This window comes from Salarias fasciatus, chromosome 23 (genome assembly GCF_902148845.1).
Source record: "Salarias fasciatus chromosome 23, fSalaFa1.1, whole genome shotgun sequence".
NCBI classification, from domain to species: domain Eukaryota; kingdom Metazoa; phylum Chordata; class Actinopteri; order Blenniiformes; family Blenniidae; genus Salarias; species Salarias fasciatus.
Genome location: NC_043766.1, coordinates 1,634,748 through 1,648,956, shown reverse-complemented (window position 1 = coordinate 1,648,956; position 14,209 = coordinate 1,634,748). Strand labels below are relative to the sequence as shown.

At 48.3% G+C, this 14,209-nt stretch overlaps 1 protein-coding gene across 1 annotated transcript in view; it reads right to left on the bottom strand.

The window, feature by feature from the left end:
* The window catches only part of znf644b (zinc finger protein 644b), a 47,410-nt gene extending 46,484 nt beyond the window's left edge, over positions 1-926 (bottom strand). Inside the window, 1 exon segment of the mRNA XM_030083618.1 lies at positions 636-926. Within this exon segment, the coding sequence (XP_029939478.1) occupies positions 636-926 (291 nt within the window).
* Between the last annotated feature and the right edge of the window lie 13,283 nt (positions 927-14,209).

The window sequence follows — 14,209 nt, the reverse complement described above, 5'->3', positions numbered from 1 at the left end:
TGCTCTCCGCTGTCTTCCGTCCAACACAAACCTCCAGCGGGTGTTAGCGCCGCCCTGCCAGGTGCCAACACACACACACTTCTCACAGAAGTAGAAACTCCGCTGTGTGTAGGGCGCTATCGCGGGGGAAACTTCTCCGAGCGGCCCAGAACAAACAAGGCCCCGCCGCCTCCCGGTAATGAGCGGATTTAAATGATGAAGAAAGCGGCCCGGGAGCGCTCTGTGCTGGAACGTGAGCCAGGCTCCTCCCTGACCTCTGATATGACCTCTGTCCTTTGATATGCAGGAGGACTTTATATTCTACTGCTGTCAGTTGCATCAACAGCAGGTTTTCACGACTAGTAGAATCAGAGCAGCAGCAGATGAAAGCATATTCCAGTCCAGTTTAGATGCAGGATGGGACGGAGAGTTTCCACAGCGAGCTTCTGGCCCGAGCTCCCGGCAGGCAGCAGTCTGAAGGATGAGTTATTCCTGTCTGTCCCGTCTGGAGGAGACACCCCTCCTGGGAGTCACTTCCACCACACATCTGGATCGCCGCTTGGCTCCTTTTCTTCCCTCCTCGCCGTTGGATTATAAACATTCATCTGCAGTACAGCATCTTTTTATTCCTCTCATATTTCTGTCCCGTCTCTGACTTGGCGTCTGCTCTCCAGGCCCGGCGGCCGGCGGCCGGCCCTCTCCCCGGGGGGCTGCAGATGTTTGTGCGGGAGCAGGTGGCCGTCTGACAGCAGGTGGAGCAGAGGGGTCTGGGAGGAGGCCAGGTACCGTCTGAGAGTCTCCGGGTAACAGACGCCACATTCATACGTCTGAAAACTCACCCGTACAGACATCTGCAGCACCGCCGCCGTTTGTTTAGACCCCTCGTCTTCTCCAGTCGAGTTACATAAAAACCCGCCGAACCGCCCATTCAGATCTCTTCTCTTCATTTCTTTCACATTAGCTGTTCGTCCATGATGTGATGAATTGAAATCAGCTAATCTTTTCCACATGGAGCCGTTAGTACATCTGTAAACGATGGCGTGGCGTTTCAGCGTAGACTAAATTTGCACGGCAAACATCATTAATTTACCCCAGAATAAAAAAGACACCAGCGTCATTATCATTATCCAGAGTTACATTTATTTATAATTAATGCCAAAGTTGCACATATTTCATGATCTATGTTCTATCGATGTGTTTAAATTCCTAGACGTTAAAAGTCTTATTCAGTCCTGAACTGTGACGAGGTTTTTCAAACACAGGAACATGATATGTTCATTTCCACTGAGATGAAATATGGCGTCAGGTTCCTCATATCAGTACACATCTTCCAGACGTCACTGTAGGAGCAGGTGTTTAAATATCCTGCCAACAGTAGGCATGAATAGCTCTTCCACAAGCTGCTCCAGTCTGAAATTCAAAACTTGCATACAGATTTCAGTGCTTCAGACACATCGCTCAAAGTCATAACGCAATCATAATCCATGGAGAAGAATCAGGAACAAAGGGGAAACTCACAGGATGTGGGTAAAGGACCAGGCCAGGGGTCGGTTTGTGACCCTTTGGCCTTCACACACTGGAACCAGACATAATAAATTCAAAGTGCCCTTTTTTATATAATGACATATATAAAGCCTCCTCAGCACGATTTCACATTCCTGAAGTAATCTCTTCAATCAATGGAAGAAAAATAACTGTCCCTTTAGAGTACAGACAACTGAAATGTTAACTGCATTTAGCTGTTTTCTTGAATATTTCTGGGGAAATACATTTTGAACAATCAAATGTTGTGGATATGTCTTCAGTTTCAGGAAGTCCAGCGTCGACAGAATATTTCTGATGTGTTTTCTTTGTAATAATGTGAACAATAAGCTCTTCATTTATCAGGATAATATAATCAGTGTTGGTTTTTTTAGCATCGCATGCAACAAATTACAGTTCGACACTGTGCAAAGCTCCAGTCAATTCAATCACACACACACACACACACACACACACACACACACACACACACACACACACACACACACACACACACTAGGAGATGTTTCTTGTCAGTTGCTCCCTATTTCTTTGTTCTGAGTGATACGTCTCTCCGCAGGGGGCAAAGTGAGACAACATGTCCATTTTCCACCGTGTGTCTCCTGCATGGGCGCCACATACAGCACAGCTGAAGAACTGATAGCAACAACAGTCAAACGACAAGAATGGTTCCAAGTCATTAGGCTACAGCGCTCACTAACGAATGTCCATTCTAACATTTTCTTCAGTGACTCTGTCGTTCCGACCCCGGCCACAGGGGGTGCTGTGAGCGTACGGCAGTGACAGAAGGTGAAGGAGGAGAAGCAAGGGAGCCATGAAAGCCGCACTTCCTGTGGAACTGAGCTGTGAGAGAGTGCATGTGACAGTCGTCTGTCCCTGAAAGCGAGGACGGCTGATGTAATTTCCTTCACTGAACCCCGAGAGCCACATGTGTTCAACCTGGAAACATCTGGCCCCGAGACGACGCTGGACGAAGCCTCACCAGCACCGAAAACGCTGGAGGAAAGGCTCTGTTTTCTGTTTTGATGTGAAAAGATGAATAGTGTGGGCAGCCCAGCACCCGGTCATTGTCTGACCGGTCCGCTGCGTCCTCGCTCCGGGCGAAGACCGCCGCCCGCCTCGCTGCCAGGCTGCGGCGGCGGAGCCAGCCAGCAGCCTAATTGTGAGCTGCGGCTAATCTAATGGTCTCAATATGTGTCGTGAGCGCCGGGAGAGCCTGCTTTCTGCCTGCAGCGCAGTTTTGGTGGTGACACAGGTTGAGGCTTGACGTCGGCCGCAGGACCGCCTGCTCCCCCCGGGAAACGGAGGTTTGGTTTTGGGCCACACAACCCCGCGCCGGCGTCATTAACCACACGCTTTATAGCAAAGAAAAGGGCCCGTATCTGCCGTGCGGCCTCCACACACACATGTAGTCTGCGTGTTTTCTGCACTACACACTGCATTTCCTCGGCCCGGCGCCGTATCGCGGCGATCAGGCTTCGGTCTGTGTCGCACACCCGGGCTCAACCGGCAATCGTGTGAGGTTTTACGCTAAATCCTCGTAGTTAATTGTCATGAATGTGTCTTATCAGTGTCAGTGGCTCTTAAAACGCTGCTTATTTCTAAATCAGACCGCCCTGTGCTGATAGCATCTTTCCCCTGTTTTGTTTGCTTGGCTCGCTACCCTGCAGGCATGCAAACGGCAGAACGCTGGTGAGAGGGCCGTTCACAACATAAAAACAGAAGAAAAGTCAAGATCCATCTCAGCTCATTTTTTAATTCCCTGGTGTAAATTACTGGGGCCTGACTGAGTGAAATTACCGTGCATACGCAGAGTGTACCCGGCGAAATCCTTAAAAGAAAATAAAAAGGGGAACACTGGCTTTACAGAATTAACTACAAAGTGCCACAAAGAGGCTGGAGTTCACTCGGGTTTGAGGGAATATCTGCGGAATCTTTGAGGCTGGCCATGAAAGAGGCGTCCCCTCTGAGGGAGAGTGGCCAGCAGCCTGTGGACAGCGCCGGGCCGAGACATGAAGAGCAGCAGCGCCTCTGGGGCGTCCAGGGAACTCTTGAAGGACCGCAGACGCTCCCCAAGGGACGGCGGGGAACCTGTCAAATCAAAGTGGACCGTCCTCGTCTCCAGTGGAAACACAACGGGTCCAGATCACAGTGTGTGCTGCCTCGAAGGCCTGCTTTGACATTCCTCAGTGACCAGGACGACCAGGAAGACACACCGGGGGACAAGGTGATGTCCAGCTCACCACCGGCTGAACAGGAACTGTTTTAAATGATGTGGCTCATTTCTAGATAAATTAAACATGGGATGTTTTTAACTTATTTTCAGAACATTAGAATAGCTGAGTCAGTGTTTCGGACGGCGGCGGTGTCGCTTTGAGGAAGACACTGAGCCCCACGCTGCTCCCAGAGGCTGACCGGAGCTCCATGGCAGCCGCTTGCTCCGGTGTGTGAATGTGTGTGTGTGTGAAAGAGTGGATGTCATTAACAATGTGAAGCGCCTTTGGGCTCTACTCAAGCGGTGAAAAAGTGCTTTAAAAGTGAAATCCTTTCGCCATTTACTTTACACAAACTGTGCCAAAGTGCAGAGTTACAAGGCTGAATGACTGGACTCCCTCAGTGTTTACAGCTCAATGCGTTGCTTCCTTCAGTCTGAAGAACCGGAGACATTTTATAACGTGATAGAAAGTGGAGCTTTATTATAATAGAAGGCTGGAGGTCAATGTCGGTGTGCACATGTTATTTCAGTCTGTTTATGTAAATAGGTCATAACTGATGATCTTGTGGAAGAGAAGAAATATCTTCAGCAGTCATGCAAAACTTGCCTCAGCTGCTTTTCTTAAACAACAAAGAATAAAGATGGAACGTGGAGAGAACATGGAAACAGCAACAAAACGGCTGAAATAAACGCAGACAGCGTCCAGAAAGGGAAGCTAGTGTTTCCTCTTCATGCTTCTTAAGTCTTTCTTTTCGGAGGAATGAGCTCCTTCAGGATCATAAGAGCACGTCTCCCCTTGTAAAAAGGAGTTCAGTGTAATAGTCGCTGTTAAGATCTCCACACCTGTTTCTGTGGATGAAGAAAGAATTCAGTAAGAATCACACATAAATGTGTTTTATTGTAATTCAAGTGTTACAGTAGCACAACACATTCTTTCCAACATCGAAACCTAGAATCCCAGAATAGTGTCCTGTTGGACAGCATGAGTGGAAAACATTTCACTCAAGGAAGAGTCTCTTATTTTGGAAACCTCGGAGCGCTCAGCGGAGCAAGGACAGCGCCTACAGCTGAGGGAATGACTGATATCCAGAGCTGTTGATTTCAGTAACGTACATCCAGTGGATGGCAAGCAGCATTTCAACCTCTCGTGTCAATTTAGAGAAAAAAATATGCTTTTGGTTAAATAAGTGATTTCAGAATAGATTAAATTATTAACTGAAATTTATGATGATGTCTGCTTACACAGAAACAGCGTCATGTGGACAGTGAACCTTGATACTTTAGTCTCAAAGCCCAATGCCGAGCGGGACCGCCATTCTGCAGCTGGACGGCAATGCAGAGACGGACACTACAGCAGGAAGCACTGTGGTGATGATGGCAGCTACTGAATAAACAGCCACATTTAACATAACCAGACCCAGCTGACATTAATATAACAGGCAGCACAGATGTGAAAGAAGAAAACCTGCAGAAGGGTCACGTCTACAAGAGCAGAGAGAGAGAGAGAGAGAGAGAGAGCAAGGCGGCCTCATCCTCCACATCCAACACAAGCAAAGGAAAGATCTTCACTGTGAGAGAAAAAGACTGTGAGTCATTAGGATCAATATCTCAGAAGGAATACAGATAATCTGATCGAGAACACAGATGTCAGCAACAACACAGAAACCTGGCAACCTGACAGCACTGCGAGGAGCTCGAGAAGTCAACAGAGTGTTCATGTCACATGACCACCGTCCAACAGATCATGGAATGACACAGTCCATCCATCAATGACACAGTCCATCCATCAATGACACAGTCCATCCATCAATGACACAGTCCATCCATCAATGACACAGTCCATCCATCATCCACCTGTCTGTTCATCCATCCATCCATCCATCCATCCATCCATCCATCAACCACCTGTCTGTTCATCCATCCATTCATCCATCCATCAACCATCTGTCTGTTTATTCATCCATCCATCCATCCATCCATCCATCCATTCATCATCCATCTGTCTGTTCATCCATCTATCCATCATCCATTCATCCATCCATCAACCACCTGTCTGTTCATCCATCCATCCATCCATCCATCATCCATCTGTCTGTTTATTCATCCATCCATCCATCCATCCATCCATTCATCATCCATCTGTCTGTTCATCCATCTATCCATCATCCATCCATCATCTGTCTGTTCATTAATCCATCTGTCTGTTCATCCATCCATCCATCCATCCATCCATCATCCATCTGTATCTGTCTGTTGTTCATCCATCCATCCACCCCCCCCCCCCCCCCCCCCCCGGTCAGTCTTCTCCCTAGTAGTTTGAGTTGTTTTTTTTTTTTTGCGACCAGCTATGGAAGCTGTTGGCGGCTCAGTCCAGAACCGTGCTTGCTGCCCGACTCGGTTCCTGTCCAGCCTAGTCCCTGCACGGCTCAGTCCCTGTCCGGCTCAGTCCCTGCACGGCTCGGGCCCTGTCCAGCTCGGGCCCTGCACGGCTCGGGCCCTGCATGTTCGGTCCCTGTCCAGCTCGGTCCCTACGTGGCTCGGTCCCTGAACGGCACAGTCCCTGAATGGCTCGGTCCCTGTCCGGCTCAGTCCCTGAATGGCTCGGTCCCTGAACGGCTCGGTCCCTGAACGGCTCGGTCCCTGAACGGCTCGGTCCCTGAACGGCTCGGTCCCTGAACGGCTCGGTCCCTGAACGGCTCGGTCCCTGAACGGCTCGGTCCCTGAACGGCTCGGTCCCTGAATGGCTCGGTCCCTGAACGGCACGGTCCCTGAATGGCTTGGTCCCTGCACGGCGTCCAGGTCTGATTTACACCACAGCTGAGGTGTTAGCCCGGCAGTAAATCCCCCTCATTACAGGAAAATGCTGAACGAATGAGGCACGTGTGCATGCCTAATAAACTGAAGTGAACGTCTGACGGTGAGAAACATGAGCGGGACCGGCGAGGACTCCCAGGTGCCGAGGACAGCGCGGCGCGTCCATGGGTGTCGGTGGTAATCTGGTCGGTGTGTAACCTACCGGGCACAGGGGATTCGCTGTATTAAGACTCTGAATGAGCTCTCCACTGCAGGGCTTTACTTTATGTGTTTCGGGGATGAAAATGTGTGCAGCTGGGCCCCAGCAGAGGACAGAAACCCCCACAAAAATGTGAAACCTTGAGACGGTGACACTTCCATAAACAGAAGTCCCTCTGAATAATTTGTTTTGGGCCCTAACTCAGAGTGTTTTTACTACGCTTACCATATAGGGTGTCAACTCTGCGAGGGTCAGCGGAGCATGGCTGAATCTGCAGAGCAGAGACGGCACTGCTTACACCAGCGCCGTCAGGCCGGCAGGACCTCTGGAGGAGGCGGCCAGCTTCTTTTCATAAATTAGCATGCCAGCTGCCTCTCAGCCTGGACAGAGCAGAAGATGCAGATATCAGCCGTCCCCTGCTGACTGCAGGTCTTTTAACATCTGTTGGCGAACTCCAAAAACTGTTATGGGTTCAACATTACACCACGAATATTTTGCAGCTGCAAGTTAATCAACATAATTTTGGAGTTTATTTGTGTCAATCAAGTTTTGCCATCCTGTAAAGAAATTAAACTTTGAATGTGTAGAAAAGGATTTGCATGGTTGTTAAAAAATAAAAGATTTGCATTTGTGAGAACAAACAGAGGTAAACATCATGTTTTCAGATGCAAAGCACTAAACTGTGTGAAAGACTCTGACATTGTTTTCTTTACAATCTTTACATCTTTACAAACCATCCAATCAGAGAGCGGCGTTCTCTCCTCCCGTCCCGCTGCACAATCTTAAAAGCGATGGTTGGACACTAAGACATTCATGCACTTCAATAAACTCGTGATATTAAATTAACAAAGGTTTTCCTTATTAGAACCTGTGGCCTAAGAGCAATTTAATGTGACAGAGACTTCGTTCTGGGCTGATAAAAACAGATAAAGAACAACTCACTATTAAGTCACTATCAAAAATAATTCTTGGAAAAATCCCTGCTTTGTTCAGACCTTAAACGCATCACTCCTGGTAAACTGTAACCTATATTAACCCAAGCTTTGAGAAAAACTGTTTTATCGCTGACTTCAAAAACCAGCATGCTTAACATTTAATTTCTACTAAAGTGTTCTTTCCGGGAAGCAGAACGCTTGATGGTCATGGACTTATAGGAACGACTTTCAGACGTTTTGAGCAAAGCTGAAGATTAATTAAGATTAAGATTAGGATTAGTTTGACATTCTTTGTCCATCTGCTGAGCATGTGCAGAACTGTGAATGAGAGCAGCAGCGTTTCTGCACGGAGGTTGAGCCAGAGCGTTTCCAGAAAGTCCTGTTTTCCGTCGTTTGCACGGATTAGTTGAAAAACATTCAACAAGTTCCACTTCAGGAGTTGTTAAAAAGAGCGGTTTCCGTAACTCTGAGCGCTGCTGTCATGTAAACGCAGCAAAAACCCAAAATGCAACCTTTTTCTTTGTTTTGTTTTCACTTCAAACCGTTCTTGTGTGACAGGGGCCTCATTGTAGATTCGAACGTGCTACATCAGATCATATTCAGACGCTCAGAATCCACCAGAATTAAACAAAAGTAGATGCTGATGAATGGAAGCAGAAGCAGAGGAAGATGTCTGAATGCTGCTCGAATGGAAGCATGAAGTGGAAACCATGTCTCCATAATGCATTTTCCTATAAACCAATAAAACCTGTGAATATATATAATTAATCTGGCATTATTTCATAATGTATGAAATGCTGAGAAGCCGTTGTGTAAGGTTCATTCCCTCTGCAGGAGGTTCTGGTCTCGTCGTCAGGGTCTGAACCAGCTGCAGGGTTTCTCACTTCCAGCCTATTTTCTGGCTGTTTTCTTAGAGGGGACCCCTGCTCCGCTCACCTCTCTGTGCCGCCTCCGGCTGCCAGCGTAATTTCTACTCACAGTTTTCACATCTGTTTTCTGGATGACAGCTCTTGCCGATCAGCTGGGGCTCGCGCCGGACCAATCATATGGAAGGTGTGCGTTTTCTGTGATTACTGGGAGAGGGAGACATCTGCTTTCAGTTAGCAGTGGGTACTTGCACCGCGCCGCCTCGGCTTGGTTTTTAACTCCCGAGGCCTGTGAGAGGGCGCTGCGTTCAGGATTCTGGATGGAAAAAACAAACCTTCGTGAAGTTTGGCCTCTTAAATTGTGCTGCAGCATGTTGCATGTGAGCAAACAGAGGCGGAGTTTCAGGAGAGTCGGTAAAACTTAGCAGAAATCAGACTGTGTGAGGGTTACTGGAAGAAACGTTCACGGTAGATGTCCTCTGTGTTGAAGCAAACTAGTGTCTATTTCATTCATGAACTCTGACTGTGGGGTTTCTCTATATTCTAGAAATTGAAAACCATCTATTTCTATTACATATTTTGTAAAACTTGGGATAGTCGGGAGGCCGAACTGATCCCCGCTGAGTCTCAGGTGAAGGAAAGTTCAGCGACAGGGCTAATCACGGCTCACATACGATGGCTCAAAACCAATAATTCCCAGTTCAGGTGAATGATTTCCGAGTGCAGACAACAGACGAACAAGTCAAACTGCCACTTAAATGAGTTGCCGTATATTCAAAACCAATGATTCTGTCAAAATGTCAACATTAAAGCTCTCATTCTACAACTAATGTTTCTAAAGTTGAGGCTAGTGTTACCAGCGTTTTACTCATTCCCAATTTTGAAACGTTTAACTGAACTAACAAATAAACAAACAGACGGGTATTAACAGCCTCTTCAGGTCAAAGATGCTTCTTCTAAAGCTACTCCAACTGCTCTGCTCCTTCTTTTAGCTTCTACTTTTGTTTTTAGATTTGTAGAATTGTTTTGCAATGAATCATGTCAAAAACATAAAGTTCCTACATCCAGATGTCCCTGGGCTGCAGGCCGGATGTGGCTCTGGACGGAGTGTGAGGCCTGTTGTAACAGATTTAGATGAATGAGTTTAAAGGATTCTCGTATCTCGCTCTAACAACACCATCTTCTTGCGTGGGTAAGTCGCCAGCTCTAAGCCGGCCTGAGGTGGATGTGGCAGAATCAGTCCTGACTCATGGTCAATAACTTATTTGCTATATTTTTAGAAAAACCAGGAGACAGAAAAAGAAATGTTATTTCAAAGCCACGACAGCAGGCATGACCGGCAGAAACCATTTGCTGCGTGAATGTCATCTGCGCTGCAGACGATATGCTTGTATTGGCAGCAGTCCAAATGTGAGCCTAGCAAAAAGTTCCCCCAACTGAAAATAAACAGCGGCCATCCCGCTTTCAGGGACTTTCAGAAAAACCTCTGCAATGCTGACTGTGAAAGAGTGCTTCCCAAAAAAACACGGCCCATGCATCATCTGGTTCACGCCGCCGACTCCGGGTTCTCCGAGAGACGTGTGAGCGAGACGCATTACATTTCCGGATTTTAATCTGTTTAGGTGCTGTGAGCGTTAAGAACCGGCCTCCCACCGCGGCCTGAGTCACTCTGGGGTTAAAGCCACACGCTGTTCATCAGTAAATGAAGGATGTGTCTGCGTGAGCCACGTGCGCCGCGATGCTCCGCCTGAAAAGCTGCGACTGCAGCCGCAGGACCAGAAACACAAACTCCCACCCGCCCAAAACCAAGAGAAGAAATGTTTTCTCAGGAAAAGCGTTGGGTTGAAGTGATCAGGCTGTCAGAGGACAGATCAGGCCCGGTGTAAACAAACATAAAACAGCCACAGGTATCAGCTAGAGCACAGTCATTTTGTCCGTTTGGACCTTTTGCACACTTGAACGGCCTGCAACTCATTTTTTCTGTCCATGTTGTTTTTGCTTTGAGTTTGTGGTTTGAACGGTCGGTAAGCAGCATTAGCTGTATGGATGATGTGGTGTGCATGTGCGTGCACGCTCCTGTTCAAAGGAAAGAAAAGGCTGGGCAGGAATAAAAAGAGACGTCAGCATTAATCGATTGGGAGACGCTGCGGTGTGAAGCTGGTTATGGTTATGATTGTGCTCATTCATTACGGGGAGTGTAATTTTAGGCTGCAGTTTCTTTGGACTTCTTTTGATTGGGGTGGAATTGTTGGAGTAATTTCCAGCAATGGTTCCCAGGGGCCTCAAATCGTTCTCTTAAAAATTAAAAAAAGAAAAAGAAAAAGTGCACGCATGCAGCACTCATGTGCCACAATCAAAACATGGTCTGCAAATTCAGCAGAATGAGGCCGGCTTTATGGATTCTGGCAGCAGAACGAAACGCAGCCTGCTCGTGTTTTCCTGCAGGAGCCAGCTGTGACGGCGGGCTAAAGTTAGCATGGCTCAGTCGGGGGCTATACAGTTTCAGCACAGGCTGGAAAACCTGAATCTGCCCCACAAGACACACGCACACACACTCACACACACGCACACACACACACGCACACACACACACACCAAGGGGACAAGATAAGGGCTTCATTGCTCCAGGAGCCGGCCGAGTTGAAAAGTTGAGTTGAGCTGTTTGTGAGTCCTGGAAGGATTACGAGACTCTGATGTGTCGAAAGCGCAACCCCCCCCCCCCCCCCCCCCCCCCCCCCCCCACCAGACTCGTGAGACACCCACCCCATCCCCCATCTGACCTATGGAGTCTGACTTTTCTGTCTCAGAAACGTTTCGCGTTTACACAACGACGCTTTGAAAACGTCATCTGTTCACATGGAAACGGACCAACACTGAAACTGACGTAGCTTTTATTCCCAAAATTCAGCATTTTCACATGAAAATGTCCCAGAAGTGGGCCCTCAAACTGTTCTTTCATCGATATGTGAATCTGTGAGTTTCCCTGGAAAGTTGTTGTGTAAAATGTCAAACAAAACAGCAGTTCTATGGTTTGGTTTTGGCTCGATGCACATTTGAATGGGCTGTTTTAGCAGCCCCATCAGTGCTTTGGGGGGGTCTGTCCCCCTCACCCCTAACCCCCACATCAGGTGAACATCTGCCAAAAAAGCTTCAGAACTTCACACTTAACTGAAGCAATCAGGCTTAGGACCAAAGGTCTAGTCCACATCAGAGTAGCCTCCCTGGTGTCAGGAGACCCGCCCCCCTTGCAGAAAGACCGGTTTGATTTGATCCTACATCGGCCATGGTCTATTGTCTTGGCCGAGAGGCTGCATGCATTAGCTGTACAATAACAAACGTGCGCTCCGTGCGACCCAGAGGGGAAAACTGGAAACACAAATACTGACGTCAGAGTCTTGGAGCTGCTGGAGAGATACGCGAGTGTTTCTCTGCTGAAAAGCCCCAATAAATTAGTCACCAGCTGGACGAGTGCCTCGCTGCGTGAACTGCGACTATCAGGGGAAACGCTGCAGAGAAAGAGTTCTCAAGTCAGAGAAAAAGAAAAGTGATGAAATGTCAAGAAATGGTTGAAGTGCATCTCGACAACAGAGAGGCTGAAAAGAGCTCCATTACCTTGAATGTTTGTTAAACTGAGTCGTGCTCCACGTGATATTAGCTTTGTTTTTCCGAGAATTACTCTCCAAAAAGGTAATTTACTGTCAAAATTAATACGTTCACCTCAGGACTGGCCTGTCATGAGCAGAGCTATTCAATTACAACTGCAATGAAGACCAAAAGCTGCACTTTTTCACTAAAAACACTATTTAGAAACTCAAAAAGATGCAATGAATCACACATTCAGAGTCCTTTAGTACCAATACCAACCCGACCTGAAGGCCCGCGTCTTCAGCAGTCTCCAGACATGGCGGTCCGTCCACGGCGTGTGATTGGAGGGAACCTCAGTGGATTTGGTGGTCGGCATCACAGAATGTAAACCGGGACAGCTGAGGTGTGTTCCTCGCTGGAGCTGGGTGAGCATTCGGCATGGCGTCCGTCACACTGCGGCTCGTCATGCATCTTCACGCATGGCCACTAGTGGGCGCACATGCACAGCTCCACCTTGGGCCGCGTGTTCAAACTGTTGCGTTAGCAGTCGCCCCAGTAAATCGCCCTCAGATGGTTGAGACTGTGGCGATGGGATCCATTCATCTCCAGACTTCTTCATTTGAAGAAACCTTCTCACGGAGTCTCTGTGAGGGTTTTATTTCTTCATGGTCTCATTTTTTTTTTGTAGCTAACCGATGATGCATTGACTCAAACAAAGCCGTCTCCACGCAACGACGACACCGCTAACGCTAAACAGCTGAACCTCGACCCCGTCAACCTCTAAATTACTCCACAGACTTCTCATTAATTGACTATTTATCATAGAAAATCTGTTTTCACTTTTCAGAAAAGCCCCCCCTCCCTCACTGTTTGCCCCAAGGCCCTCCGCTCTCACCGACGTCTCCAGGGAGCGCTAATCAAAAGCAAAGATGCTGGCGACGGGGGAAGAGGAGGAGGGGCTCCTGGATTAAACTCATCTCCGCGGTCACCCCGCTCCCCCCCACCACCACCGCCGCCAGAGGTCCACATGCACTATATAATGTTATGAGCTCGCTGGAGAGCAGTCATATGACTTCACCGCCACCGCCGCCGCCGCCGCCTGACACGTCGTCACTGCTGCTCATTGTCAGGAGGCAGATCCAAACAGGAGGCCCCCACATTGTGGACCCCAGCGTTCCTCCCAGAAATGACGGACCAGCGGGGCGGGCGTTCATGGAAATTTATTGGTGGTAATGGGAATACAAACGTCATGCCTATTTACAGCGTACAACAAGATCTCAGAGTCGACGGAAATGAGTCTGACACAAAGAAAATCTGAAAAAATGTGAGCTGAAACTGTGAAGGAACCACGTTATCTGCAGTATAAACACACACAGCATCAACGCATACACACACACACACCCACACACACATTAGTAGAAAAACAAGAGGTAGTCTGGCACTTCAAAAAATACAATCAATAAGCAGAAAGACGGATCTGTACTCCAATTACAGGTATTCTGAATTCAGTCCTATTACAGCGAGGCTGGGTTTTTTTTCTCCCTTTATTTTCCCACAATGCATTGGGGCATAAAGCAAAGAAGGGTTGCTGAGCATTGATTTGACTGAAAGAGTGTCCTTCAGATGACCTTGACGGGGTCCAGAGTGTATCGGGGGGATAAAACAAGCGTTCATGTGTTCAGCGGTCGATACGACGGAGGAGCCGGAGAAACTGCAGGAACGTCAGAAAAGCCTCGGCGGCATTCCGAGGCCTGCGCTCCCCGGTTGTTCACGATGCCGTCGTGACATCCGACTCAACAGCCGCCGCACGGCTCAGCTTTGGCGGCCGACAAGGCCGGACCGATGCCCAACCAAGCAAACAGGAAGTGCTCCAATCTCTGGTCCCTCTACTACCACCTGATGGGCGGCGGTTCCTAAGAGTCACGCTCAGCAGGTGACTTTCCACGACAGAACCACAGAACAAGAACTTCACTTATCAGGCTCCTTCTGATCCCCAGACTGGCTTCAACCGCTTCCAGCAGCGGTTTAGATCACCGCCACGCTCATTCGCCATGACAACCCAAGGACCGAAACT